The 27,177-nt window shown below is 42.6% G+C and overlaps 3 protein-coding genes across 6 annotated transcripts; 2 read left to right on the forward strand and 1 right to left on the reverse strand.

Annotated features, from left to right (window-relative positions):
- The first annotated feature begins 121 nt into the window (after positions 1-121).
- On the forward strand, positions 122-4,841 carry lsm10 (LSM10, U7 small nuclear RNA associated). The gene is made up of 2 exons (XM_079523363.1): positions 122-288; positions 4,122-4,841. The coding sequence occupies exon 2, from the start codon at positions 4,146-4,148 to the stop codon at positions 4,554-4,556; it is 411 nt and encodes a 136-aa protein (XP_079379489.1). The 5' UTR covers positions 122-288; positions 4,122-4,145; the 3' UTR covers positions 4,557-4,841.
- A 1,742-nt stretch (positions 4,842-6,583) lies between these two features.
- Positions 6,584-11,340, forward strand: eva1bb (eva-1 homolog Bb (C. elegans)). The gene is made up of 3 exons (XM_079523306.1): positions 6,584-6,989; positions 8,948-9,092; positions 9,372-11,340. The coding sequence occupies exons 2-3, from the start codon at positions 9,026-9,028 to the stop codon at positions 9,797-9,799; spliced, it is 495 nt and encodes a 164-aa protein (XP_079379432.1). The 5' UTR covers positions 6,584-6,989; positions 8,948-9,025; the 3' UTR covers positions 9,800-11,340.
- thrap3b (thyroid hormone receptor associated protein 3b) lies at positions 10,936-25,979 on the reverse strand. Of its 4 annotated transcripts, none has more exons than XM_079523304.1 (11): positions 25,550-25,979; positions 21,844-22,001; positions 18,772-19,611; positions 17,408-18,028; positions 16,995-17,158; positions 16,665-16,776; positions 16,445-16,520; positions 15,565-15,746; positions 15,130-15,283; positions 13,641-13,790; positions 10,936-12,587 (listed from the first exon to the last, which is right to left on the reverse strand). In XM_079523304.1, exons 2-11 carry the CDS (start codon positions 21,969-21,971, stop codon positions 12,354-12,356), a joined length of 2,661 nt encoding a protein of 886 aa, XP_079379430.1. In that variant the 5' UTR covers positions 21,972-22,001; positions 25,550-25,979; the 3' UTR covers positions 10,936-12,353. The 4 variants fall into 4 exon arrangements, with proteins under 4 accessions (XP_079379430.1, XP_079379428.1, XP_079379429.1 ...); XM_079523302.1 differs by having other exon boundaries at positions 15,130-15,364; positions 25,550-25,978; XM_079523303.1 differs by having other exon boundaries at positions 15,130-15,364; positions 21,844-21,998; positions 25,546-25,978.
- Positions 25,980-27,177: the final 1,198 nt, after the last annotated feature.

A 27,177-nucleotide genomic window follows, 5' to 3' on the forward strand; every position in this document is an offset into this window, starting at 1 on the left:
TGAATCCATCTGGTCATAAAATTTCTAATGTTTAGACTAGGAGCTGAAAAAAGAAAACAAAAACATTATTAGGTTTTCAGTCAACAGCTTCTGAAGAAACTATGGGGAAACACTAGAGGGCGATGTAGTATGTATCCATGGTAGTTATGGAGAAGGAAATATGTGACGTACAAATCAACGTCACCAGGGTTCTCTTCTTCTCTTCCTTTGCCACAAATGTGTTTTAATTTACTTCCGAAGAGAAATAAATTTGATTTCGAATGGATGGACTAAAATAAAACAGTGCAGGTAAAGTTGTGTAAACTTAACTTTGTTGGGCGTATTATTATCAAAATGGTCCTGTCTGTTATGCAGCACGTGTTGTTGTTATTCTTAAACCTGAAAAAGCTCACAACAACGCGAAACTGCAATGTGAGCTTTAATACTACTTACTAGGATAATACCACCAGTAGGCTACCACTAGCCCTGGTCCAGTGCTTACAGCAGGCTACAACACCACCAGTTTATAAAGTTCACGCTCTCTCTATAATTTTTTCGAGGTATCTGATCATGCAAAGCATTGTTTTACATACGTACTGCAGTGAATATAGGCTAAAATAAACTGCACTAAATTCTAGTGTAGGCTCATTTTAAAACGACGCTCATCCTAGCCTAAGATTAGAGTCATTAGACTCTCGTCTATGTATTTAATCGATTCTGACATTTTCAATCTACGATAGTCTATTAAAGGCTTCATTACCCTGAGGCGGGAGCAGGGCACCAGTTGGTACCTTAGGGCTCCGAACATGTACAAATTCAAAATACAAGATGCTTACCCCGATGCCCTAAGTGTTAGAGAGGCCCACGGGGTGCTTGTGCAATGTATTAGTCCGTAGTTTTCAATATAGAAGAGTTTAATCCCGTTTGTGGCCGAACGCTATTTGTCCCCCCTCGTTTACTTCCTGTTTACATTTAGCGTAATTCCGGTTTTCGCCGGATACGCCCCCTCACTACCGCCATCTATGGCCATTGGGAACTTCCGACAGAATAGTATTATATGTAGACAAGACATACAAAACTAGGATGTACAATAATTAGTTATTCCAATGCCATATCGGACCAAAAATGCCTTTTAATAATATTAATAAATTGTCCCAATTTAAGTATGGTTTATCAATATGATGAGGATGATTTTCTATAGAAAAGTTAGTTAGTTGCTTAGGCCCTATGCCATTGTTGTGACTATATAGAGCAGCGCGGTTCCCAAAGTGTTTGGCCGTGCACCCCCTGTTACTTCCTGACCTATCTTTACACCTGGGAAAAACCTGGCAATTAGTAATCTCAGCAAGGCTGATGGCTTCTTGGTTAGAGTGGGTGACAATATTATCACACGAAAAGATGAAATTACCTACCTAGGTTCCATCCTGGAGGCACATCTTTCCGGTGATAAAAATGGCCACCAACGTAATCAAAAAAGTCAACCAAAGAACAAGATTCCTATACAGGATCTTCTCACTGGTCAACAAAAATTGATTGATTGATTGATTGAAAAATGTATTAACAGTTTGCAGAATTACAGTACATTTCAAGCACAAACTCAATACAAAGGCTGTGGACGACCCAATTAAGCATTACACTTGTTTCCAATAGGGTCCACAATGTTCAATTAATCAAAAACATTTAGAGACGTACAAATAGACACTTCTATATAGACAAAGGACAGAACAGGAATTCATCATAAAGGAGGTAAAAAGGGAAAAGAAACATATACAGTGAGGGAAAAAAGGGGTGGGCGGTGGGGGGGATTCACGTTCAGCTCCGTTCATTTGTTTGTTTTCCTTGGAGGAGCTGCGTTGGGTCCCCAAGTCGGCTCCGTGGCCGTACCTTGAGTTGGCTGTGTGGCCGTGACCATCTCTTGTGTTGTCCTTGTGTTGGGTCCCCAAGTCGGCTCAGTGGCCGTACCTTGAGTTGGCTGTGTGGCCGTGACCGTCTCTTGTGTTGTCCTTGCGTTGGGTCCCCAAGTCGGCTAAGTGGCCATACCTTGAGTTGGCTGTGTGGCCGCGACCGTCTCTTGTGTTGTCCTTGCGTCCGTGTTTGAGGGATTCCGATTTTACAGGGGCCAGTTTCGAATTGCAGCCGTCCGTAGGTGCCCTTTGAGAGCGGTTTTGAAGGAGTCAAGGGATTCGCATGTCTTAATGACTGTTGGTAGGGCGTTCCACATTTTGGTGGCATAGGAGCGAAAATAATTTAGTCCCTTGTTTGTGCCGAATCTGGGTTGTACATGGTTCGTTGCACTCCCTCTGGTGTTGTGGGTGTGGACTTCGTTAACATTAAGCAAGTATCTAGACAGGTACATGGGTACCTTGGTGGTGTATCGAATCTTGTGGACCAGACCCATTGCAAGATGCTGTACTCTGTCGTCGACCCTAAGCCATTCCAGCCTGTCGAAGTGGGCAGGGGTGAGGTGGGTTCGGGGGGCGAGGTCAAGTAGGAGCCTGACCTGACCTTGAAGACCCTAACAGGAGCCCTCGTACAAGGTTTCTTCGACTAGTATGCATGCACCTCTTGGTACCACAGCACCTCAAATGCCCTTAAAACAAGGCTCCAGACCTCCCAAAACAAACTGGTCAGGTTACTACTTGGCCTCACTCCCCAAACCCACCTCACCCCTGCCCATTTAGGGTTGACGACAGAGTACAGCATCTTGCAATGGGTCTGGTCCACAAGATTCGCTACACCACCAAGATATCCATGTACCTGTCTAAATACTTCCTTAATATCAATGAAGTCCAGACCACACCCACAACACCAGAGCTCAACAAACGATGTGTAACCCAGATTCGGCACAAACAAGGGACTAAATTCATTTTGCTCCTATGCCACCCTACCAACAGTCATTAAGACATGCAAATCCCTTGACTCCCTCAAAACCACTCTCAAAGGGAACCTACAGACGGCTGTAATTCGAAACTGGCCCCCGTAAAATCTGAATCCCCCACCCACCCTTTTTCCCCTCACTGTATATGTTTATTTTTTTCCCTTTTATGATGATTTCCTGTTTATGGCTATATAATAAGTGTTTATTTGTACGTCTCTAAATGTTATGATGAATTAAACATGGTGGACCCTATTGTAAACCAGTGTAATGCTTTATTATGGTGTCGTCCACAGTTAGTATTGAGTTGTGCTTGAAATGTACTGTAATTCTCTAATCTGTTAATACATTCTTCAATCAATCAATCAAACCTATAGCCCAGTATCATATTTGGCTGAAAATGATTTAAAAAAAAATATATATGATTATGGCAAATAATCACGGAATGTCACTGTACTGAGAGACAGGCAGCTGCTGTATACTCCCACAGCTTCTGATGTGTTGAGCATGGAGCTCTATACATCTCCTTACAACAGTGTTTTACCAGGTTTTGCTGTTTGTGTAAAATAACACACACCATGAAACCGCCAGTACCCTTTTCATGTCATGCACCCCCTAGAGGGCGTTCGCTCACCACAAGGGGTGCACCACACACCACAGTTTGGGAACCCCTGATATAGAGGGTATGCGCATGCATAAAGTGAATGGCAAATCGAGTGTCAAAGTGAGTTAACGTCGTTTAATTACTTTAATACAATATAGGACTTTTCTGTTTGGATGTAGTGGCAGTGAAGGCCAGAAAGTAGTTATATATATATATATATAATATATATATTATATATAATAACTTCCAGGTATGATGATGTCTTGATGTGTCCTGATGAAGACCAAGTGTGTTGGTTGAAACGTGATGTTGGCTGTTATGTATGTAGCAGAGTAGCTCTCAGCCTCAGCCTGATGGCCTCAAAAGTCTAATATCTCCCCTGGTCCATAAGAGTTATCCCTTTGGTCTAGTCTAGTGGTTCACTTAAGATATTGGACTTTCGCGTGGGAGACTTGAGTTCGAATCCCGGGCGTTGCATGTAGCCACAGTTTGTTCATTCTAGTTAGTAGTTAGTTCTAGTTTACTATGATCCCTTTTTGAGTGCCTGAGACTTACGTTTTTCTTGTTTGGATATATCTTTCCAGATTGTAATGTGTCAAAAGACCTAATACTATATAATAAGTTATATTACTTGAATACCTGGTTGTTTGTTCACCTACTCAGATAAACTCCATTATTTCTCTGTCAATGGAATCAGCGGGGATAAGTCCAAGAGTGTCCCAGGGTGGGGCGACACAGATCACCCACTCGATCCGGGAGCGCACCATCGCAGAGAACAGCCTGGTGATCCTCCTGCAGGGGCTGCATGGCGAGGTGACCACGGTGGACATGCGCGACGAGAGCACGGCGCGGGGACGCCTGGTCAACGTGGACGCCTTCATGAACGTGCGCCTGGAGAAAGTGCTTTATCGGGACCGACGAGGCCGCCTCTCTCAGCTGGAGGACCTCTTCATCACTGGCAGGAACGTCCGCTACGTTCATATACCCGACCACATGGACATCCTGACGACCATCCAGAGGCAGCTGGCCAAGATCCACCATGTCCGAAACTTTGCGCAGAGAAGTGGCAGGAAGGAGTTTGCCAAGAAAAAGAACTGACTTTTTATTAAGGCCAGGGGTGCAACATTATATTATATATAGCCTTATGCATGGTGTTTATTTTGTCCTCGGTTGGGACCAGCAGCCCAAAACAAATATTTAGAGTTTAGTTCCTGGATTAAGTTTTAAGAACTCACAGTTATCACACCAAATAAATGCAGTGCTTTTGGCTGTCTTGTGTATCATGTAGGCCAGGCCTATGTTATGTTTTTCTCCTTTATTTTGAAGCAGAATAATATTTTTTGACCGTGTGGACATCGTAAATAAATATACTTCCTTATGTGATTATGATTATAATATGTATTAATCACTTAAACTTTATACTTCATTGACTGGGGTGCCCCTCCTTTTTTCCCTCTACACCAAACGTCCTTTGCCGAAAATAGCCGATCTACAAACTCACTCCTGCCATTTTTGGTGAATGTTCACCTATTATGACATGCAGAGAACGTGGCTAATAACTCAAAATGAAAAGGGTGTTAACAGGGAAGGAGTGGTCCGGTGTTTACATTTTCTTGCTCTGCCCTCCTTTATGAGCATTGAATAACCCTGCCATTGACCACAGTGCCCATCTGTCTGTCTGTGGAACCAGCCCAAAATGACTAAACGCCCATATGCCAGCCAGGGAAAACATTGCTCATGATCAATACTAGTGTTGAGGGAAAAACAAACAGAGGTGGTTGTTTCCACACTTTAGCTCTCCATCTCACAAACACTGCTCTCTCATGCACAGCCAAGCTGTCACTCTATGCAGTGATTGGTTGGCTGGCACCCATAAAGCATTTAGCCAATGGCATTGAGCAGGGGCAGAGTGAAAGGAAGAGACTGTTTCCCTTGGAAACTGCCATCCCAATGTTCTCTTACGGACAAATATGTGTTATTGGAGAATTCTTGGAATTTGGCGTGTGTTATTTCCAAGCGATGTCAGGAAGAGGACAGGCCTGACATAACACAGACAGGAGGCAGTGGGCTAAGATAAACCTGGGAATGTAGATTGAGTGGTGTGCTGCCACCATAATATGCGGTGTGATATTATCACACACAGGGCGGAACACTAGAATCTGGTGATGCAAGAGTCATACGGTCCTAAATCATCTCAGGAATATCCATGGGCAGTTGAATCATTGTTTTGACCTGTGGGTAGGGCATGTGGTTTGACGCTGGACATGTTTTGTCCTCAAGCCACTGTTTTCTTTGAGAACATCTGAATAACAACAACCCACATAATGACTGCTTACAGCTTTTCTGAAAACTCTGGACTGGGTGCCACATGCATCAACACCCGCTAAACTCAGAATAGCACTTTAAAGAGGCACACATAGCAAGACCGCATAAACAATTCTTGTATAAATGTATGAGCCACTTCCACAGGCACCACCAAACAACGCCACCTGCTACACCACTAGTTCTGAAAGTCCGGCCCTTGAAGGGATTCCAAGGGGTCCCCCAGCTTTTGGCTATCTAAAAACTCACAGCACAATGCAACACATGAGCTGCCTTATTATAGATCGTCTATTTTTGAAAAATCTTGACAAATCTCTTATGGGGTACCTGGCACAAATTTGGGGGTCCTTATGAAAACCTTTGAGAACCATTGAGCACCATTGCACTCAGCAGTCAGCACCCTTGGACTTTACTTAACACATTCAGGCATGGACAATTGGACATATTGTTGAACTCTTATTCCCCAAAACCTGAGATTAAAACAAAAGCCTGATTTAATCGCCAAACCCCACAGCTCCACGGACGGCCCTGTGCCTGCGCGGCAGCCGACTAGCTATTTCCTGTTCCACCCTCCTGGCTTAACACTGAACAGAGCTCACTGTGGCCTGGCTGCCAGAGCAGTGATCACTGCTCACTGCTCAGTGCTCACTGATCACAGGCACACCAAAGAGGGAGCTCCAGAAAGAAGCCAGACGAGTTGCTGATGAATACCTGCAGTAAAGTGTGCTATATTAACTCTGTCGATTTGATGACCAAAGTGGGATTTACTTGGATTTAAGGTCTTGAATGGGTGTTTTCACTGTACATGCAAACAAAGTTATCCTCCCTCACAACACACTTCTCTCAGGAAGCACCTCCTTTTTTTTAAGTGTCTGGACCCCTTTCGGCTGCGGTCCTGTCCCTGAGGAGAGGGAGTGGGGTCATAGCTGACGCTGATGCTATAGAGACAACACACACGCACGGGTGCTGTTTTCCCACTGGCTTCCTGTTTCACAGCAGCAACATCTGTCCAGGCTGTCAGGAGAAATCACTGTCCATTGTTATTCCTCTACATTCGATGGAATTACCCAAGTTTTGTTTGTGATGGACTTTTATTCCACTTATACAGTGACAGGTCACTCCAAATTTGGAATTTATTTTCATGTTTGATCAGTGGAATTATTTTGCAGTTTGGTAGCCCAGCTGTATTGCTCTGGTCCAGAAGTTGAGGTGAGTGAAACACACTTGAAACAGTCTTTCTGAAAGAAAAATACTTTATTTTCTTTTTTTATTATTATTACTTTTTCCCCTTTCATTTATTTATTCTACGGTTATATCTAATGTAGATAGATATGGATTGGATTAAGCACTAATGGGTTGGATTAGAGATTGTCTAACTTTTTAAACCTACTTTCTATTGTGATTTTCTTGGAAACACTCTAGGCGGCAGACTAGTTTATTAGTGGCGACTGCTGTCTTTTAGAATGTCACAGACCATAAAACACTTTATAGGTAGTAGTAGCTATAAAGAGGCTGAAAGCCTCCGTTTTCCAACCTAGAATTCACAGAGCAAAAAGATCAAAGGAGGTGCTTTTTTAGCTTGTCACAACTGTATTTTGTTGGTTCCCACAGATGCTTTCATGAAATGGATTTGGGTTCACCTCTGGTGGAAGTGTGAAGACCTACTGTAAAATAAATATCAAATAGAATTATTTTTCAATGGTTTCAAGTTTCATCTTTTGACTTTAATTGGATTATCTAAGCAGGAAGTGTAGAGGGTTGAATGGGAGTGCATTTCACAGAGCACATAAACAGCTGCAGCTGTTGGTGTCCAGAGTTATTGGACTTGTCTGGACATTTTAGGTGTTAAATTTGTCTGTCCCAAGAAGTCCATTCCTGCATAAAACAGTCACATTATTGTGTCTTGTTGTTACTGGCATGGCATTGCCAACTTAACTTACTCTCAACATTTTCTGTGGAGTTTTGAGGAAAAGAGAAAGAAAATCTTTTTTTTTGTATTTTTCAAATTCATTCATTCAGTAATTACCACAGGTTTGAAAAATAATTACAATAACAATTTGTGCTTTAAAGAGAAACAACTGAGGGCAATTTGGATAGAGATTAAATGGAGGCCAAACGCCTTAACCAAAAGAAAACGATGTTTATCTTAACATGATCTGAAACAAAAACAAAATGGTCAGTCCACTTATGTCATTAACGTCAGGGGCAGTCAACTGAGGAGGCAAATGGTTACACACATCCTAGCAAGCCATGAGAGTTAAATACAGAAGCCAAAGCAATGCTGGTCTAGACCTACTGCTTCCCATGAGTCAATAGACCACGCAAGTGGTTTGCTACTATAGTAACCACTGCTTAATGGGCAAATAGAGAAAAGTACCCTTGAAAGTGCACATGGTCTGCCAACAGTCTGGATAAAGATCAGGGTGGGAGAGCAACCCATGGCACTGATGGGTCAGATTGGATTTTGGGCATGATTTTATACTCTGGAGAGAACGTAGTGCTCAGCAACAAAAACACCCTGCTCTCACGCACAATCACTCATTGTTGCTGTCAAGAGTGAGTGACATGAGTATGTTATGAGGAAAAATATCAGTGATTTTCACTGGAACCATGGGGGAATTGCCATTTACATGATCACTCCAATCGCATCCTTGCTTGACCTTATTGTCACCAAAGAATATCTTGCTTACTCCAACCTGAGATTAAAACCCCCCTTCCTCACCAACTTGATCCCATGCAGGGGACATGCCACATAAAGCCAGAGCACGCATGTGAAATCTAACACACCATTTCGCACGGGAAAAAGAATAAAAACAACCTCCCCTTTCCCACCACCACCGGAAGAGACTGCTCAGTGCTCAGTCACTCACTGCAACAGAAATAGTTAATACAAACCTCACTGGGGCCCCAGAGCAGACACACACAGGAAAACAATGTCCTTGACCTCTGATGTTAGATCACAAGAATGATGGGTGGCGATTTGGAAGACACATGTTTGTGCATTCTCTTAGTCTTAGCCCTCTAAATTAAAACCTCCAGGGACTGGCTTCATGAATGACCCAAAGATCATCATCTGTCAAAGTGAAGCTGAAAAAGTATTTATCTGAATTTCTTAACTTCTGGGGGTTTATATACTAAAGTAACCGGCTATTGTGCTTGTTCAACAGTGTCTCACAGGCACAAACTCTGACAGTGGCGTACAAGGAGGGCTGGAGATGTGAACTGTGCAACCAGAGTAATCCAAAATGGACCCAATACAGAGAGACATGGAGCTGCTGAGTAGCAGCATGGCTACCTATGCTTACATCCAAGGTAATGGCCTCACTGTTGCTCACATACAGTCGCCTATAATCCTGTTATTCTTATGCTTTAAGAATAATTTCAATGGAAATCCATCCAATTCCAGGACTTAAACTGCAAACTCCTGTGAGTCATTTTAACTCTGAGTGTAAATGGTTCATTCTTAGTTGCTTACAGTTAAATGAACACATTGTGTTATTATTGTGTAAATGTTGTGATTTTAATATCATATTAGCTCATTGCTCATAAATCTCTAACAAAACACACCATTGTGTTTTTATGCACACACAGCCAATCCAGAGAGCTTCGCTCTGTATTTCATGATGGGCGTTTGTTTCGGCCTACTCCTGGCACTGTGCCTCCTGGTGACGGGCATTGCCTGCACGCCTCACCATCGCCCCAAGGCAAAGGCTCCCCCCTCTTCCCTGGAGAGGAGGCAGCTTAAGTTGTCCAGTGAGGAAGAAGAGGATGAGAGCACTGGGGAGGAAGATGGGGAAGACTTTCCCAAGGTGACAGTGGTGCCATGCATGATGAGTGTCAGTAGCCAGTCTACTAATGGAACTCTTCAGAGTCTCAACGTGTTTGCGTCGGCAGAGGAACTGGAGAAGGCACGGCGTCTGGAGGAGAGGGAGCGCATAGTGAGGGAGATATGGAGGAATGGACAGCCAGATATCCTGGTCACCGGGACAGGGACAATTGGGCGGGTACATTACCACTGAGACACCCAACCCGTGCCGCAAGCAAATCCACTAGAAACTGCATGACATGCAGAACTTACATTGGAAAGGAACAAAGTTTTGTTTACCTTGATTTGTGTTCATGTTTGAGTTCTTATACATGACATAACAAATGTGTTTTGTTTATTTTTTTGTGGCATTGAAAAAGAAAGAGGTCGCACAGCTCGTAGTCACGATGCAAAAAACGAAATACGAAACCAACGTTTCGGCAGCAAAATGCCTTCTTCAGAGTATGAATATATGGATATTCTTTGTGGCATAACAGCAGGTCCCTATGTTCTGTCTTGGCAATGTGACTAATTTAAACTTTTAACCACTGTTTCTGAATAGAACCATGTATTTGACTTGAACAAAATTGATAAATTGCCAGCAGTGTTGCATCACTGTACAAACGTCTGTATGATTATTTACTATTAGTCAGGTTATTCCCACAAAGGCAGTTCCAGCCAGGGGGACCAATGTTAGCAGATGGCTGCTTCCCACAGAAACTCTGCAGCCTTCTACCCAATTTAGTTCTAATCTCTGACCCCAATGCTTCCTGAGTTCCTGTTTCTTTCCACAGTTCCCATAACCCTTGCATTTTCAGCAGCAACACTGTAGTTCCCTGCTAAAACATGTCCATTACAGGGGTATGAAAAGGCCACTTGTCCCCCAGACCAGACACCTCTGCTGAGTCTGCTCTACTGTAGATTACCAATGTAGAGCTTCCCTAGTGCAATGCTCATTCATTGCATATGTCCCAAGAGAACCTCTTATATTTTTCTGGGTTGGTTTTTTCTTCTTCAGGCAGCCCTCCTTGAATGAAAAGGGTGCTTGTTTAAGCACTAAAGTTTCTTGTGTCCAGTGTCCGCTGAGTGTCTTGCTGGAAATGTCGCTGGCTAAATTGGTGATTGTTATAGAGCCAGAGAAAACAACTCTCAATGCAGTCTTAGTGAGACTCAACATCTCCTGACATGAGTTAGCCAAAATCATTATTCAGTTGCCTAGTGTAAAAACAGATCAGATATACTATGAGATTGCACTCTTTAGCAGTACTGAACTCTCTTGCAAACATTTTACTAAATGCAAACTAATTTTAACAGTAAAAATTACAAAGAAATACGGCTGTCACACAACTGAACTGGATCAAAGGAAAGATTTATTGAAAATTAAAAGAAGTAATACAAGGCTCTTAGGGAACAGTACAAAAAAAAGATAGCTGCAGGTTTGAATACAACAGGACAGTCCTAAATACAGCTTCGGGAAGTAGCCTACATACAGTTGAGTACATACAGCCTTAGGAAGGAAGCACAGCAGCACTGAGTCACAAAACCGGTTACACTATTTTTTTCATCATCTCCTGTCAAATATACTTAAATTGTTTAATTGTACATTTGATTAAAAAATCTTTAGACACATTCTCTTCAGTCTTCACATGTCCTAAATGCATGTAACTAAGCTTAGAGGATAACCGTCAGTTCTGCTTTTTTATTTCTTAAAAACAGGAACAAGATTTTACTTTTCCTAACCCAAGCCATTATTTAGACTTGCCATATCTGTACTTATCCCTTTGCAATGATCCTCCCCCTTAGATGTAAATACAGGTAGCCAGTTACAGTACTTAAACTAATGACAGGTTCAAACCTACATTTTTGTATCAGCTCTAAATCAAAGCAAGCCAAATTATATTTGTTATACTTCTTTGCATTTTCTTTTTACAGTTAGTTATTTTTCTTTAAAACATAAAACGTCTATTATCAATGGGTACTGCACCACACACTTTTTATCTCCTACAGAGAAATACAGGTATATTGGTGCTTCATGCTAATATTTCGAAAATAAATGATATGTGTCAAATAGACGAGGGGTGTGACGAATGCTAACTTCTACAGGTGAGAATGGATAAAGGGCTGTTATGACTCTATGAGCCCCATACCGGAAATATGATTGGTCCCGTGGAGCGAGGTATGACGCCAATGTTTTACAGTGAAGATTAATAACTGCCCTCTCACCCCGCACACAACTCAGAGCCAACCAACATAAAAAAAACATATTGCATGCTTTTCTCCAGAACTGCAAGTAAAAAGCAGTATAAAAAAAGAAAGACTTCACAAGTACACATATCTCTAGAACGATATTTTCTAAGGCACAAATGCATTCGCGGTTTGTCGTGTTTTCAGATAAATCTGAGCCATCTTTGAAAGGCTGCCTCAATACGTTCACCCACAAGAGGATGCGACGGGCTTACTGCCAATTAACTGCGAAGCAAGACAAACAAAATGCACCTTTACATTAAAAACACCCAGAAATAAAGACAGACTAACGTAAAAAATATCATTCAAATATCATTCAAGTCATTGTCACATTTCTTCCTTCACTCTTCACTGTGAGGTGGCTTGCACCTTTTTAGTTTTTACTTGTATAGATTAAACCAAAATTTAGCTGGATGAGAAAAGACAAAAACAGGGGGGGGGGGATCAATTACCATCATTGACATTATGACAGAGGTCACCTTTTGGTGAAGCAAAGACAACAGTAATGAGAGTCAATAGTCTCTCTATTGCTGTGAATTAGAGACATCTACCCCCGTCTTTCCCTCCTTGTGATCCATCTGATCCATGCTGTCGTCTGCCAGCTCCCCCTCTTCACTTCCCTGGAACATGTCGTGGGTCCACTTGGGACTACTCCCCCCCTTGCGATAGACGAAGCGGCCCCGTCGGGCCGGGAAGGCTCCCCGGCCACGCCCACGGTTGTCCACCCAGTCCCGTTTCTCACCGTCCCGGTCATCGTGCTGGAGAGAGACGGGTAAGGCAGGCGGAGAAGTAGAAGTTAAATTGACAGGGATGTGTGAAAGACTTTATAAGTTGTTTGCAAAGTCTTCAAGGCACAATCGCATAGTTGCTTCCTTGTTATTTTATTGCAATTGTTTTTACCAAGAGCAGTTGCTGTTTTGTCGCAAGTCAGCGACACTGAAAATGATGGTCTCTCCCTCAATGTGTTGCTGTGGTTCAAGTGTTGATGATGATGATGATGGTAATGAATGATTTTTAACTAACAACTACTAGAATAGAGCTTAGAACAAGATCCAGAGTGACTTTCCAGATCCAAGAAGACACAGGCCAGTATTCATTCCTAGCTCCAAGGTAATTTTAAAAAGATATATGAACGATGGCCACTTCAGTTCAATCGATAGGTTGCTACATAGAGTAAAACACAGCGGTCACTCTGAATTAACATAGCAGTGTTGTCATCCCTTTGGTTTCCTATGGTCCACATTTTACTCGTTTCCTGGTTGCCATATTGCCACTGTAAAAGGCTCATTGGTTAGTGCTGTTGCACCAAAGCAAGAAAGTCCTGTGTTTTGACCCAACTGGGGCCTTTCTGTGTGCGGTTTGCATGTTCTCCCAGTGTTTATGGTGGTGTCCTCAAATACATGCATGTTAGACACATACTCCTGCTAGTAGTGCCTTTGATCACAGGACTGACCTTGGACCTGGACCGTTCCATGGCCACTGCTGAGTGGCTGGCTACCCACTGGTCAACTGCAGACAGTGAATTTCCCCATGGTAACTAAATTGAACTTTACTCTGCCACTGTTTGTACACTGTTGACCACAAACTTAAAAGAGAAATGGAACCATGGCACCATTTTGACACCCTCATGTGGCAATAATGATTAATAGCAACACTGGAAATTGTTTCTACTTTTAATTATGGCATGTCATTTTAAATCACTAGTCTGGGAGTCTATGTGTGATAAAAAACATTTTAGAATATCAGTAAGATAAACCAATTGAATGTTATCCACGATTGTGTAAAAAAATATTTCAGAGTAGAGTACTCACAAAGTAATACTTTCTGCTCTTGGGAGTGTATTCAGGGTCCCACTCCTCCTCTGGAGGGCGCACTGGGGCATTGCTATTGGGAGGGTTGCCATTGCTGTTGTTGCCTGGGTAATTGCCTCTGTTCCAGCCCCTTCCCCTCACCCTGGGGTACTGAAATCAAAACGAGACAAGTTCAATCTCTCTGTAAGTGAACGAGTACAACTTGACTGACACTTACTGCCTTCACACGAGGCAGATGGAAAGATGCAAAGATCACAGCATATTTGTCGCTTTGTATATCTGTTGCTCACACGGTTGTGACGTCATCAAGCATGCGTCTGTAGTGACATGTGTCATTGCAGCTACAGTTGTAGCATTGTAGCTGGAAGTTGAAGCCCAGCCCAGCTTCAATTTGTAGCTTTTGCAGCAGCTACAAAGTCGAATGGATCTTTGCATCTTCATGTCGCTGGCTTCCATTGAAAATGAATGGTAGACCGTGGCTTTGCATCTGCCCGTGTGAACACAGCATTATGTGTCATCCATTCAGAAGTCGTGACATGATGCTCAAATTAGCATTCATCGGAAAAGATAAATATGTTCAGCTGTTGTGCATAAGTTAAGGGAGAGAAAGAAGACATTAGATGGTGCTACACTAGCAGAACACTATAGGCATTACTTCACATTAATAGGATTTCACTCACTGATGTCCGTTACTTTACCTGTACAAAAATCTGTGTGGTACATGGGATATGTTATGAAAGAGTACCACCACCATCATCATCATCCACATTATGTTCCTTATCATTAGAAGCCAGGAAGGAACAAATCAGAGCATCACCGTCTAAAGTGGTGTCATTAGGAATGGAGAATAGCAACACAATGAGACATGTAGTCTACAGTTGTGTAATTAGAAATAGAGAACTGTAACAAAATGAGGCATGGGGTCTATAGTGATGTCATTAGAAAAACGAGATAATCTTCTCCCTCCCCTTGTATATTGATTTTTTTCATGCTGTAAAAAACACCACTGTACTGAATGATCCAACCCTTGTGAACTTCCCGTTTGTAAGCTTTGGCCTGGGCGATGGACATAAAATGGTAAATTTATATAGCGCCTTTATCCAAGGCGCTTTACATAGATTGTCCATTACATTCACAGACACATTCATACACCGATGCCGGAGGAAACCATGCAAGGTACCAACCTGCACATTGGGAGCAATTAGGGGTTCAGAGTCTTGCTCAAGGAAACTTCGACACTAACTCTGGGGATGCCCGGGTTCGAACTGGCAACCTTGTGGTTCCCATCTAGCCACTCTACCCCTGAGCCACCACCAACATACCATCAGAGCCTAGCCATATTCTCATTTACCATTTATATTATTATTAAGAATTAAGAATTTTCTCGTGCCGAAAACAGCAAACAGGATGTTGACAGAGGTTTTCACAGGTCTCCTAGCAATAACAAAATGCTAGAAGAGGAGGCGAACGAGGCGAGTGGAGAACTTACATATCCACGTCCTCTACCCCTGTCCATGTTGTGACCCTCATAATCGCGAGGCGGCCTGTCCATGGGCCCGGGGGGGTAGTCTCGTGGGGGATAGCGTGCTTGACTGTAGCCCTCCTCCTCGTGCTCTGGGCCCTCCCCCATGTACTCTTTACCCCTGTAGGGGGGAGGATAAGGGGAGGGAGAGGATGAAGAGGAGGATGACGAGGGCGAGCGTTCCCGCTTCTTCTTACCCTTCCTGCAAGTGTGAAGAAAAGGTCACAACATCAGGAACTGCACTTACTACATGACTTCATGTTTGAAGTAAAACTCACATTTCTTGAGGGTGTAGCGCTGTCTATATTGATTGGAAGTTTGGAACACACTAAAAGTGAAGAATACATTTCAGGGGTTGGTTTGATACAGCCAAATACCGTGGAACCAAGGTTAGAAACCTACTTAGATTTCTTGTGGTGTTTAGCAGATTTCTCAGAGGACCGCTCTCTGCTCGGTCCTCGGGAGCCTGAGGGGCTCCCGGCACCCTCCCGCTTGTAGTCGCGCTCCTTCCCAGAAAACTTCTTCCGTCTCTCAATGTCCAGGCGCAGGTCCATCACATCACCTTTGAGTTTTTTACTCGGATCCTGTGAAGATACATATCAATATGCTCAGAGTTAACTATCGCATTGTTAACTGTATTATTGATAAAAAACTAAAAAAAGTATGAACAGTTTAAACAGTAGGAAAATATGAGAAGCAACCCCCCTCCTAAAATAGATGCATCACTCCATGGAAAAATGACGATTTTAAATATCTATAGTGCATTACTGCCCTCTACTGGTAATAATACAATTTCACAAATCACTATCTCTCCACAATAAAAACTTCTTAAAAAAATGCTGTTGGTATAAACACACACATAAATTTTTTTTACATTTTACATAGTAAGGTACATAGTAACATTAGTCGTGGGAACAAGTAGCATGCAGTATTTTAAAGCGCTTTTAAATTAATTGCAAGTTAGCAAATTTCACAGTACTTTTTTGCTTTATTTTTGAGGAAGAAATACTTACAAGGTAATGGCACTGACTTGAGAGGCTTGGACTCAGGATCTTAATTCACCTCCTTTTAGCCTTTGCTTGAGTTCGTACATAATCAATAACCATATCTCATAGGCTGTGGGGGACTTGCTTGGTATTTACAATACACAATTGGGCTCTTTCTGATATAGATTTATGCATCCTTTGAAAGAAAAGCACAAAGCTGAATAATGCTGCTTCAGATCAGCACAAATAGGTTTGTTTTCTTTCCAAATATTTGAAATGTCAAAAATTCTGGTCACCTTGTAGCTGCTCTCCTCCATATCCTCAAACAGCTGAGTGTGCTTCTTAAAGGCACTGGGGGAGACATCGATTCTCCTTAAAGAGAAAGGGCAGAAAGAAAGCCAAATAAGACTAAGAGCTACACATATTTGCCAATCTTCCAGTCCCAGATGGACACGCAAAGGAATTTCACAGACAATGTTTAGTGTGATCTCAGTTTCAAGAGAATGATAACCTTACCTGTGGATTTCTGGGCTCTTCCTTTGCTTCAGCTTTTCTACCTCTGCAGCCTTTCTTTGGTAAATGGCAAACCGCTCACTTAAAGACATGTCTGAGGAGCGAAAGTGTTGAGCTGGAAAGAAAACAGGATAACGTTATTGAGCAAACACCAGTTTCAATGCATTTGTATTATAAACACAAGTGAAGTTACCTCAGAATGATTTGATAGTGTCAAATCATTTATCAACACTGTTAAATTTAACAGATTATCCGAAGAGTCAGTCTGCGGTTTCTTGTGTACCTTGGGAATCTTGGGAAATGTGGACAAACCTGATGCAGACCATACTGTACCTTTGATGTAATGCACAATAGAGACTATGTGCTGAGCAAACAGCTCTGAAGGGCTGCGGCGGATCTGTGCAGATTGAATGTGCTGGAAAATGGAGCGGAACTCCTCATTTTTCTTAGCAGGGTTGGCCGACGGACGGCGTTCTTTAGGCGCAGATCCAGAAGAGCTGAAAGAGCCAAAAATAAAATACGTGTGAAATACATGTACAAATTAAAAACAAATGACTGATCACCTGATTGCTGCCAACTCAATAGCCATTAACTGTTTTAAAAGCCAACCAAGATATTAACAATAGAACCACCACCCGTGGTTAAAAAGGCTGGTTACTGGCCAAACGTGCTGTTAGAACAGAAAATGGCTTGAAGCGTAAATGCATACCTCATTGAGGTGTACATTATATGCCCTACACATGTACCTGGGCATTTCATCTAAGGAGGCCGGTTTGGGATCAATGTCTTCCCTCTTCCCAGAAAAGCGCGGAGTGGGAGACGCATCTCTTGGCACCATGGCCACGGGGAACAAGGGCCTGTCCTTCTCCTTGCTGTTGGAGCTTTTGGGAGGTGGGGCAGCAGGGGACGGACTTCGCCTGGACTTCTCTTCCCTCTTCTCTTTCTTCTCCTTCTTCTTAGCCTTCTCTTCTTTCTTGGAGCTGTGCTTGCGGCTGCGGTACAGCTCCTCCTCCAAATGTTCAATGTCCTCTCCCTCCTCGACCTCTCTGCTGCGGCTCTTCTCCTTACGTGACGGGTAGGAGGTTGGATAAGCAGGTTCATCATCCCATTTCCCATAAATGTCCCTTTCAGTGAGCGTTTTGGTGGACTTGGACTTGATCTCACCCTCCTCTTCAGGCTCCCTGCCCTTCATCCCGTGGGACTTGAGGAACTCTTCTTCGCCGGCATCAAAGAAAGGCGTGCCTTTCTCTTCCTTGGGGTCTGCTTCATAGGCCGCGGCAGCATTGAAGGCTTTCTCCACTTCCCCCTGCTCCTTATCGTGGACATTGTCCTCATCTGGCTTTTTATTTTTAGACTCTGCCAAGAACCTGAGAGAGACAAAGGCACTGACCATTTATTATATATCTTGAGAAATGTATATATATTTTAAATCACTTGAATATTTGTTATTTTAGAATATGGGTTAGGTATCAAAGACTACAACAATTACAGAACAAAAATGAGAGACAAATAAAAGGCAAATTTCAAAACAAATCAGAGATGGGAATCTACATTTAGATGAGATGTAACATGAATAAAGACATTTTGAAAGCTTTTACTAAGCTATAGTGGCCTTATAGCCTACCAATTGCCTATAAAAATGAAATCTTGTAACCTAGTAAAAATGTATTGTTTGATAGGGGTGTTTTAATAAGACTATTGTGCTTGGTTAATTGGTCTGTAATTATGTAGTCCAAATTATGTGTGAATGATTCTGTGAACAATAGTGACAATGGAATGCCCATCTCTGATACAAACATTACTGACCAGGACCCATATTCCAATAATTAATACTTACTTAACCACCAGCTCCTAAATAAGAGGGATTCATACAATCTCCTTGCAATGCATAGAAGAAGAGGACTTTTCCCAATTTGTTATTGACACTTAAAAAGACGAGTCCTATGTCATCCATTTTAACCTGTATTCTTCTGAGGATCTTTGTGGCTTGGCACAGACTGAACATTTGAAAGAATAATTACATGTCAAACACTGTGTGGACACAATTTGCAAAGAAGGAAAAGAAAATCATTGTGGAAACGTAACTGTGATAGTAAAGAAACAAACATACTTTTTGAAGGCAGAGGAAATTGCGCTCTTATCTTCGGCCTTGACGTCGTCTTTTGAGAAGAATCCGAACCCGCTGAAGGTGGCTGTCTGCCCGGACTTTGTAGGGGACTTTGTAGGGCTCTTCGCATCGGCGGCAGGTGCAGGAGGAGGGTTATCGCCAACGGTTCTCCACATTGGGCCACCACTCCCTGGTTCTTTATCGTCAGCTGCAGCAGAACTCCCCGCCTTGGCTCCAGCAGTAGAGCCAGTTTTAGGGCTGGTTTGTCTGGGGCTGGTGTCATAGTCAATCCATTTACCTCCGGATACCTTCTCGATCGCACTCCCATCTGGCGCCTGCTCCGGCCTATCCATCTGCTCTTGTGCAGGCCTTTCCTTATTGTCCTTGGGGCCGGGCTTTCCCTTGTTCCTGCGATGGCGCGGAGATAATGACCGGGACCGGGACCGAGAGGAGTAGCTCGAGTGCCTGGACCGCCGGGACCGGCCGGAGGACGAGCGGTCTGAGTAGCGGGAACGGCTCCGGCTGCCCGAGCGCCTCTTGGGGGGTGTGCGTGAGCGGCCCCTCCGTGGGCTGTGTGAGTGATGGTCTTGGTCATGCCAGTTGCCACCACCCTGCCAGTTGTTGGATCGGTAGCCATAGTTGCCGCTACCTCCCCTGCTCTGGAAGCGGCCGCGTGGATAATAGCCCCTGGGTCTACCACCTCGGTAGACAAAAGGCCTGCGGTAACCACGGTTGTTGTAACCCCTGAAGTTTCCTCGGTTGTTCTGGTCTCGGTAGTCCCTGGTGGGGTAGTGTCTGTCACGGGACGGAGAGTATGATCTGGACCGGGAACGAGACCTAGAGCTGGACGAGAGGAAGAGAAAGAACAAAAAAGATTTGCTATTGTACAAAAACCAGTGAAGTTTGGTTCCCAAACAGTGGGTCAGGACCCATTTGTGGGTTGTGGACAAATTTTGTTTCCTACATTTAGTTTTTAATTATTATTATTTCAAAACATTCCCCCCCAAAAAGAGGGAAAGAAAATCATTAATTAAAAGCAAAATCCAATGACCCTTTTCAGTAATTTCATGAAGAAATCAAAGAAAAACAAAGCAATTCCATAAATTAGAAAACAAATGTTTAAGTAGTAGCCATCTACAAGCTCACAATGCGAAGCAACACATTGTGAGTTTGTAGAACTGCTATTTTCACTAGTTTGGGTCCCAGGCAAAAGGCTAATCTCTTTATTGGGTCTTGACCTGAGAAGTTTGGGAACCACTGTGGGCAACTGTTGTTCTGGCCAAAAGGGGGCAATATAACACCAGACACTACACTGAGCCCTCAACCTCCCCCTGTATGGATAATATGCATGGTGCCATTCATCCATCAACCAACAACCTAAAGAAGCTGTAATTTTAAATCCATACACCGTCTCACCAAGACTGAAACCAACAAACACGATACATTTAAGACAACTAGCTGTTACAGTTATTTAGTACAAATACAGCATTCAACTGACTAAGAAAAGAAGGGTACAAGATTAGAACATTAAAAAGTGTTAGATTTAAAGTGTATACAAAACCTTCCAAAACATACAGTTTAGAAAATGCAGAGAATACATTTGTACCAACACTGGAAGATTTTTTGAAAGTTATGTTTAAAATATTAATTGTAAACAGATACGTGGTGGATCAGTAATAAGACCATGTCTCTCAGCTTACCCCTTGAAGTGTTTCATTGGAATTGAATGGCAAGGCTATCACTATCAACGTTCCCAATACACTGCCTCCTTGAGTGTTACCAAAGGCCACACAACAGAACACAATGTACAGCAGTCCTCGGAGACAGACTAAATAAGAGGGTATGAGGGAGATTTAACCTTAAGTAACCAAGTAATTTGCATTTACTTGTGACCAATCATTGACTATGTAGTGCAATCACTGCAATGGTCTCAAATCACCCTCTAATCATTCCAAAAAAGTTAAAGAGGTCAAGACCTGAGTGGGACCACAGAAAGGCATGTGTGCGTTCAAATAAAAAAATAATGTTGGGCTACTAAGTAATATATTACTGTAATAGTATTGGTTTCCCCAGTAAAGAATAGTGTAATGCATTACAGTTGCCAAAACAGTAATATTAGTTATTAATCCAAATAATGTTGCCATTACTGCGATACAATGAACAGTATTTGTTTCTGACCGAGATAAGCATTCTCTCTTCTCTGCATTATTTGTCTATGAGCTGTGGTGTCCATCCAGCTGTGTAGAGGAGCCCATTCTAGCAGCCATAAGAGGTTGTCATACGTGTAAAAAAGAGCAGATCTACAAGCTATCAACACGTTGCAAACTTGCAATACGACGCATTGTAAACTCTGTGCAGGTAGCAACTAGCAAAATTACATTTCTCAATAGAAGAGCTGGAAGCTCTAGCTTTAGGTAGCAAGGAACGTTGAACCTATATTATCCAGTAGAAGCTCCATGCACTACCCGCCCCTCTATACCAGAAAGCATGCTGGCTGGACCAGGCTATGATGGAGCAAATGGAAATGTGAGCCTTTTATTTCTTTCTCTGTGGATTTGGTCCCGAGACACAGCCCAGGCAGACATTGACTGTATATTTGTGAACTAGAATTGGATGAACAACTTGAAAATTCAACTTTTATGAAATTCAATTGCAACAATAAAATCTAGCGGCCTAATGCTGTAAAACTAATGAAGAAAAAATTACCTTATTTTGATATTAAATAAATTTGCTGCAGTAATCTTCCCAAGTTAGTATAAAAATTAATGTAGGATCCTGGCATTGTTAAATTGAGGTGATTTTCTGTTTTAACCCATTCTGGGCGGGAACCCCCTTTGGTATTTTAACTAAGCATTATGTTATACTTTAGCTATTGAAAAATAGCAGATCTACAAGCTCATAGCGCGCCACCGAGTGGCGCGCTATGAGCTTGTAGGTTTGCTATTTTTGAAAAATCATAAAAATGCGGCACAAATCTTTGAATATATATTCTTTCAGAGCAAACATTTTTTTAATATCGACGTCAGGCCTAAATGGGTTAAGAAAGACAAGGCTGACATTACATTACCACATTACCTGTAGCGATGTTTTCTGGATCTTGATCGGGAACGGGTTCTGGATCGAGATCGCGAATAAGACCTTGATCTGGAGCGGGACCTTGATCTAGAACGGGACCTAGGTGGAGAATTCGGGGCCTTTGACATCTCTGCTGTGACGGTAGTCAAACAATTCTCCTGTCAATGAAACAAGGAAGATGAGGCCGTTACTTGAGTTAACAGGTTAATATATTAGTGTCAGTTTGTGTGTACACCAACGCAGTCAGTGAACGCACTAAATGCTTCCGGTGCGACCAAAAGAAAACCACATCATCCTAAAATGCTAACAGCCTTACAAATCTAGAGCTGCTTGCCGACAGCTTGTGCCTGGTGAAATTGCCTAACACCTTGTCTGCAGTCATCAAGACTTGCGCTCTGCTTTTAACCCTGACACCAACAGTCCCAAATGTGCAAAGAACCTAAGTGAGGATAATATTAGCAGCAACACACAGAGGCTCACCATTAAAACAATGCATGAGCAATACGCTATCTTTAACACATCTTAAGAGACAGTTGTAAGAGCAATACAGAAGGTAGAAAAAACAGACAGTGAGCAACATGCATTGTGCTAGCTAGAGAACAATGAAAGCTGGCTGGCATGGTCCACTTCAGACAGAAACAATGTAGTAACAATCTAGAAGTCAAGACACAACCAGACTCGTATTTTGACTCCAACTCCTTACATCTCAATTGCTTGTAATGTTGGAAACAGACACATATTCTAGTGCTGCACTCATCCACATTTGATAAGATCACCAGATTAATTCCTAAATGTAAAATGATACTTCAGCAAAGTCTCCATACTTTAGCTAAAGTGTGTTGTAAGGAGAACACATTCAACGTAGTGTGAGAAGGTTGAAGGACTTGAATCAATACCATAAATAAATGCAGGGCCGGTACAAAGTCTGCAGACCAAGACTCATAATGGGATCCAGTGGGTAGTCAAGGGGTCAAATCTAGCATCCATATTTAGGAATGCATTTAAACAGTAACCAACAGACAGCATTCCCAGTCTTCCATTACGCAAAGATTTGTAAATGTGGCAAAACACATTACCACTATATGAGTCGGGTAACTCTTCAGTTGAGCAAATACTGACAGTGGAAAAGAAATGGCACAAATGGGGTCAGGGGTGTCAATGGGTCAGAGCTCAAATGGCCTGTGTGTTCCATTTCACTGGTCTGGTAACAAAACATTATTCTGGGAAATATTAATCCAACCACAAGTAAACAAACCGTGAAAACCATACTGGCCATTTATCTGTATATCCGACCAAATCCTAGATTTGACTCATTCTGTACCAATGACGAGGTCCACATTGCCAATGATGAAAAATATGTTCATTTTGTATAATTTATTAAGTTAGATGGCGCTCTTCACTACCTACGAATAGCTCTCGGCAACCGGCAACCGAGTAAACCGCAAATGAAACTGGTGTGAAAAAGTCTGCCTTCATGTTTATTCACAGCCCATAACTAAAGCGTCTTTGATCGCGGTTACAAAATGTATGTTTCGGGCTTTCGGCTGAATTTAAATAAGATCGTGGGAGCCTACATAGCCGTTGTTTAAAGACATGCTTTTCTAATAAAAGATTTTAAACGTTTGTTATAATAGAACTCTGAATGAAAATAGCACCTTTGTTTGAAAAAGTAAAAAATTATGTTTTACTCTGTAAGTCACGTCTGCAAAAATTCAACAATGAAGAGGGAGTGGTGCACAATAAATGCATCCGTCAAGAGCTAGGTTAATTATTAGATGTGCATAAAGGCCCTAAAAGTCTGCATGCATATTTGCATGCTTACCGTTGCCCTCATATCGAAGCAGTGCAGTACTATTCACATACATGTACTGAATAAGTAATTATTAATTAGTGTACCATGACTGTGCATTTTTCCCCAGCATCTTCTAATTCACTGTTTCCCAAAGACTTTTTTTTATAGGGTGTAGCGTAGTCACTGAACTGAGGGCAAAAAGAGGCTAGACTGTGCATGTGCAACATGACATGGTCCTTGCCACCCAGAACAAGAAAATGGTCATTGCCCAAACTGGCAGTTCCACCAGCCATCCTTTGATTTAAAAAAAAAAAAAGGGAAATGGGACAACGTAATATTTCACCAGATTATTCCAATTAAATGGGTTAGGAATTTAGGATTGCAGCAGGTCAGTCTCACAGGCCAGACATTTAAACCCAAAATCCCAGAAAGTAATTTGGTCTATTCTTTTCTTTTACTACTATTCTGCTGTGCTGCCTCTGGTGACTGAATTTTCCCTGCAGGGCCCAGGCCACTGGAGTAGCAGGGAACCTGACAGCATGTTGTGGGTTTGAATCCTGACGACAGTTGCTCCGTGTCACTCCCCATTTCCTGTCAGTCTATTGTCCTATCAATAAAGGCATAAAATCCTAAACATTTAAAAAATCTACTGGATCAATAAAGCTCTATGAATCTATTCACCATAAGCATTCAGTGGACAGCCACAATGACATAGCCAAAGACAACTGGACAGTGTACAAGTGCATCCTTGCGATGCATTTTTGTTTTTTACAGAGGATGTGGTTTTCTGTGCCTAATTCTAGCCAAGTCTTAATGGAGATAGGAACATGAGATAGCTAGGCTACAAGCATGTATGGCTGGTTCCAGAAAAGCAACGCACGCAGTATGCAGGAAGTCACAAATAACACATAATATCTGACTTTATGGTCCTTTATGGTAGGCGAGTATGGGTATGCAATGTTCATCTTGGCTAACTTATTAGGCCCATTGTGGATGTGCACTCATCCAGTAACTGTGTCAGTTTGTTTACTTTGAAAACAAGCCAGATTGGTATATGAGCTGATGTTTGCCAATGTGGCCTGGGGTCCAATCAAAGGGAGACACATTGTATTTGTTGTTCAAGAGACTGATTCTTACCAGTATCAACCCAGACTGTACAAATTAAAGGCAGAATTTGTTGCAGAGTTTGTGGTATAAATCATTGTGGCATTTAAACTGACACACTAAGGTGAAGCCAGATCATCAAAACAAAATGTATTTAGTGTAATCTTAAATCTTGTATGCCATACCCCCCCCCCCCCCCCCCCCTCCTCACACTGTGTGTGTGTGTGTGTGTGTGTGTGTGTGTGTGTGTGTGAGAAAGAGTGGGGGAAGGCAGAGGGAGAACACACAAGACACTCATTACATGTTGTTTTGATGACTACTAGAGCAACCATGTTTTTAATTAATGCATAGGTACCCAAGAGATGTAACAGCTGCCACCCAGTAAACACGACATCGTTATTTTCTAACCGTGTGTATGATTAATTCCTTCTTCTTTTTTTTGCATAAAAGTGTATATCTGTATGGCTTTAAAGTTTAAATCTTCAGATTAATTGAAAATGGAGGCCCCTTATGCAAACAACTCTTAGCAGATTTTGTATTGACCTGTACTTTACTTGAACTGTACACATTCTACAAACTGTTAATACAATTTTCAATCATTCACGAGCTGGGTAGAAGCGTTCATTTTCTATTTAAAACACAAGTTACAAGTAAGACTCTCGATAACGTTGAAGTTAGCACCAAATTATAGCTTGACCACCACCACCACGTAGTTCAACGCACCTACTCGAGACACACTTGGACACAATAATAAGCTAGTGGTCACTCACTATTCACTATTAACTCCACGGCCAGTGGCCATATACATACCGTTTCACCGTGGTCTTTTCTCCCCGTCCGTCGGTGGTTGAGACGAGGCTAAAGTGGAGCTACGCAACCTCCTTCCTTTGCTTCCTGGTTTGATCTGAAAGAACAATATCCCGTTAGCTAGCGAGCTAGCTCGATACCTGCTGCTACTAGCTTGCGACGCGCGGCTAAGCTAGCAACTGGCTAGCAACACGGAAAACAAACGCCTGGACGGTCCAACTTCGTTCGGTTCACCGCTCGGTAGCTGCATTGATGTCACAATGTGACTCAATCAAAAACAAAAACAAATCACGCTACGCATACATGTTTGCACGTGTCGCAGGGGATGGTATTGTTTGTTAAAATTTGATAACGACCATTCGCTAACGCTGCTACCAACCAATCGATCTAATTAGGATAGGAGCCTAGGAGGAGTGAGTGAGTCGCGCGAGACGCCGTGTGACCGTGAGGAGGGACTTCCTTTTTCGCAGAGCTTTCGCCCAGGTGGGCGTGGCTTTGAGGTTATTATTCTCAGATTATTCTGTGGGTAGGGTTAAGGTTTAGGTTTAGCCATAGTGTTTGCGAGGTTATGGTTACATTTAAACTTTAGGCATAGTTTTAGTGATGTTAAGCAGGTCAGGGTTACTAGGTTTAGGCATATAACCACGCCCACCTGCGCGAAAGCTCCTCGAAAAAGGCAGTCCCACCGTGAGGCAGAGCTGCAGCAGCAGGGGTCAAATTTCAGTATCTAATCTCCACGCACGGCAGCACAGCCATGCTCTGCTGGTGCAGCCAGTCACTGCCACCTTTCAGTAATCTCTAACTGCAGTAAATAAATCCTTCTTGAACACAGGTTCTTGATATGGCTATGACTACTACAACTATAACGTCATTTAAAAATGTTAACCAAGCTGTAGGGAGTAATACAATAACTTGAACATCTCTGCAGTGGTTGCCAACTTGCCACTGGTCTCCCTTAGTCCCTTCCCTACTCTTCCATTGAGAAACATAGACCCGGCCTAGTTTCGGCCTCTAGTGTATGAGACGCATAGGCCTACTGGTCTGGTTGACAAGTAGTGGTTGAGCAATATCTCCCCTGACCAATCAGGGATTTAAATGTTGGTTGGGCAAGTACATTGCACACAGGGATACCTGGAAATTGTCCTGTGCGTTTAGATGTTATATTATGAGTTGCACATGTACATCTTAGTCTGTGTACTTGAACTTGAGATACAGTGTACTTGATATGTATTGTGTACTGCCTGTACTGTAGCATACTTTATGGATAGGCTACGAGAGACATCTCAGCGGCAGCAAGGTCAGCCTTGCTGCATTAGTCATTATCATGTCACGTTTCTATGTCTCATATCTTGTTGTCACGTCATTATGATCCAGCAGCACTATATATGTTCCTGTTTGTGTAATAAACTTTGTGAACCTTTAGCGTGATACTGTCTCGTGTTGCGTTATTGTTCTCCCGGGCCCGCCGCCACCGTCGCCGTACCAAAGGAATACTTCAACCGGATTATCACACACCACCCAGCCTGCACACACTACCTGTCTGTCAGAACCAGACGAGGGTCCAATTTAGAGATTACAACAATTTAACCCATCATAATCTCTCAAGACATATTCGCACTTTGCAGCCAGCA

The sequence above is a fragment of the Electrona antarctica genome (assembly GCF_951216825.1).
Source record: "Electrona antarctica genome assembly, chromosome: 15".
NCBI classification, from domain to species: Eukaryota; Metazoa; Chordata; class Actinopteri; order Myctophiformes; family Myctophidae; genus Electrona; species Electrona antarctica.